The sequence below is a fragment of the Lycium ferocissimum genome, chromosome 12 (assembly GCF_029784015.1).
Source record: "Lycium ferocissimum isolate CSIRO_LF1 chromosome 12, AGI_CSIRO_Lferr_CH_V1, whole genome shotgun sequence".
Classification (NCBI taxonomy): Eukaryota; Viridiplantae; Streptophyta; class Magnoliopsida; order Solanales; family Solanaceae; genus Lycium; species Lycium ferocissimum.
This window is the reverse complement of record NC_081353.1, coordinates 58,188,777-58,191,486: the sequence shown is the minus strand read 5'-3', so window position 1 is coordinate 58,191,486 and position 2,710 is coordinate 58,188,777. Positions and strand designations below refer to the sequence as shown.

At 37.3% G+C, this 2,710-nt stretch overlaps 1 protein-coding gene across 1 annotated transcript; it reads left to right on the top strand.

Moving 5' to 3' along the window:
- The first annotated feature begins 634 nt into the window (after positions 1-634).
- LOC132039479 (uncharacterized) lies at positions 635-1,676 on the top strand. Its single transcript, XM_059429953.1, has 2 exons — positions 635-1,152; positions 1,307-1,676. Exons 1-2 carry the CDS (start codon positions 635-637, stop codon positions 1,674-1,676), a joined length of 888 nt encoding a protein of 295 aa, XP_059285936.1.
- The last annotated feature ends 1,034 nt before the right edge of the window (positions 1,677-2,710 follow it).

The window sequence follows — 2,710 nt, the reverse complement described above, 5'->3', positions numbered from 1 at the left end:
CAGTGTTTTATGGAAGAAGGAAACTGATATATTATGAGGATTTGAGCAAAAAAGTGATGAAAAGGATTCTGTCTTGGCAAAACAGACTGTTATCTTTTGGAGGTAGATATGTCTTGGTTAATCATGTGTTGCAAACCATGCCGATATATTCTTGTCGACCATGAACCCTCTTTAAATATGATAAAGCAGTTTCACAAGATATTTGCCAAATTCTTTTGGAGCAATACTGTGGGGGTGAAAAGCAAGCATTAGGTGGCATGGGACAAATTGTGTCTACCAAAGGATGAAGGAGGGATTGGTATTAGATCACTAACTGATATATCCAATGCACTATTTTCTAAGTTGTGGTGGAATTTCAGATGTGAAAGAAGCTTATGGAGTAGCTACATGCTGAACAAATACTGCAAGAAATGGCATCCTACTATGGCAGTAGATAGAGGAGGATCTCACACTTGGAAGAAGATGGTGATCATAAGAGATGCAGTTGAGCCACAGATATTTTGGTATTTGAGAAATGGAACTTCAAGTTTCTGGTATGAGAATTGGACAAGGCTTGGGGCACTATATTATATCACTCCTGATGCTGCTAGAGAAGAAGAGATAGAGGTTAGACGCTTTTTGTGAAGAATGGTGAATGGAACGTGGAAGCTGTAATGATACTCTAGATCGAGAATTGGCTCGGCATATCAAGGATAATATCAAAGTTCCGGATGGAGAAGAAGATGATGAACCATGTTGGATGTTGGAAACAAATGGCAAATTCTCAGTTAAATCTGCATGGGAATTTCTTAGGCATAGAGAGAGCAAACAAACCAGCTATAGGTTTATATGGGAGAAAGGGTTGCCTATAAAGATAAGCTTTTTTATGTGGAGGGTGTGGAAAGGGAGAATCTCTACAGATGATATATTAAAAAGGATGATGATCAATATACCATCAAGATGCTGGTGCTGTGAGGAGCATAAGGAGGAAACTGTAGTTCACTTATTTCTAACATCTTCCATAGCTGTCAAGTTATGGAAGTTTTTTGCTTCTTGTGCAGGTATTCCCACAGATGGAGTTGGTCTACATCAAATGATCATGGCATGGTGGACTGCTGAGACAAAACCAAAATTGCAACCTATTTATAGAGCAATGCCAGCAGTGATCATGTGGTCATTATGGAAGAGAAGAAACTCCATTAAGCATGGAGGATCAGTTACTTTCTACAGGCTGAAACAACAAGTACAACACATCATACACCAACTGACAAGAAAGAGATTTCCATGGTTGCAGAATTTATCTATTGATTGGGAAAATATGCATCAGCACCTTAGTAGATACAAAACCAAAAGTTTATTATGCTAAGGTGTTGTGGAGGATGCCACCTTTAGGGAGATTAAAATGTAATACAGATGGGGCATGCAGAGGCAATCATGGGATCAGTTCATTTAGATTCTGCATCATAGATAGCAATGGAGATTTGGTTTATGCAGAAGCACAACAAATGGGAATAGCAACAAACATGGAAGCGGAAAATTTGCGAGACCATAAAAATGGCACCGAAGTTCTCAAAGAACACAACATTCAACAGCTTTTAATCGGAGACCGATTCACTTGTCCTTCAAAATATCTTACAAGATACATGGATCACTCCATGGAACCGAGAAATCGTATTGAAGAGATCAAACGGACATGAGAACGAAGCAAAAAAGTGCGATCAATCATCTTTTCAGGGAAGGCAACAAGTTGGTAGACTTTCTAGCAAATCAAGCTTTGGATCATGCAGAGATCAAAGTACATGACTTTATACTCATGCCATCAGAAGGAAGAAGAATTCTCAACATGGACAAATCACAACTTCCTCAATTGAGGATTAGAACAAGGAGGATTCAGCAGCTTGACAATCAACAATGGTACTACATATATGGATAATTATATGGTGTGCACACAGATTTGGACTATCATCAAAGCTGATACATCAGGATCACAAAGGGCATACTAGCTTAGGCATACAGGATAGAACTGGAGGACAGTTTCTTATTTTTTTGATATTAGCTAGCTCATATTATAGACATGCTGTAATAGATTGTTTTTTACATTATGCACTTATTAATAAAAAGTTCTAACAGGCCTGGCCTGCTAGAGCACAATTTGTCTATAAAAAAATAAAAAAATAAAAAAAAACCAATTTCAAAGAAAGTACGGGATATTTGAGATTTTAAAAGGAAAAGTGCGTATAGCTCGGGAAATTTGAAAATATAAACGACGTATGAACTACGACTCATTTTTGTAGCATTTTTCACATTTTTAAAATATTATCCGAAAGTATGTCAATATTGGGCTCGTATTGAAGCTCGTAATTTAAAACGGCGTATTATGAATTTTGTTTTTATAAAATAATAATTTACGAGTCGATTTTATGCGAATATGTAGTTTGTTGAAATTACGTATTTTATTTATTTAAATTGTGCACAAAAAGGCAATTGTGATATATTTTAAAAAACGCGGGGGGGGGGGGGGGGGGGGGGGGGGGTCTTTTGAATATTTTAAAAAGTTTTGGGGAGAGAGGTATATAAGGCCAGGGGACCAAAGTTTTAATTAATAAAACTTCAGTCCCCCATTTTGTTGAGAACTGAATACTCTTTTCGTCTTCTCTCTCAAAGGCCGTTAATGGCGATTTAGGGTTTCATTTTCTCGAGGCCAATTTCTCGGTCATTCTCGCCTAATTTT

What these genes read in the sequence shown, in the direction of transcription:
- LOC132039479 (XM_059429953.1), top strand. Translation starts at nt 635, where the DNA reads ATGGAACGTGGAAGCTGTAATGATACTCTAGATCGAGAATTGGCTCGG. An exon ending in ATGCCAGCAGTGATCATGTG is followed by an intron (nt 1,153 to 1,306) that starts GTCATTATGGAA and finishes AATATGCATCAG; the next exon opens with CACCTTAGTAGATACAAAAC.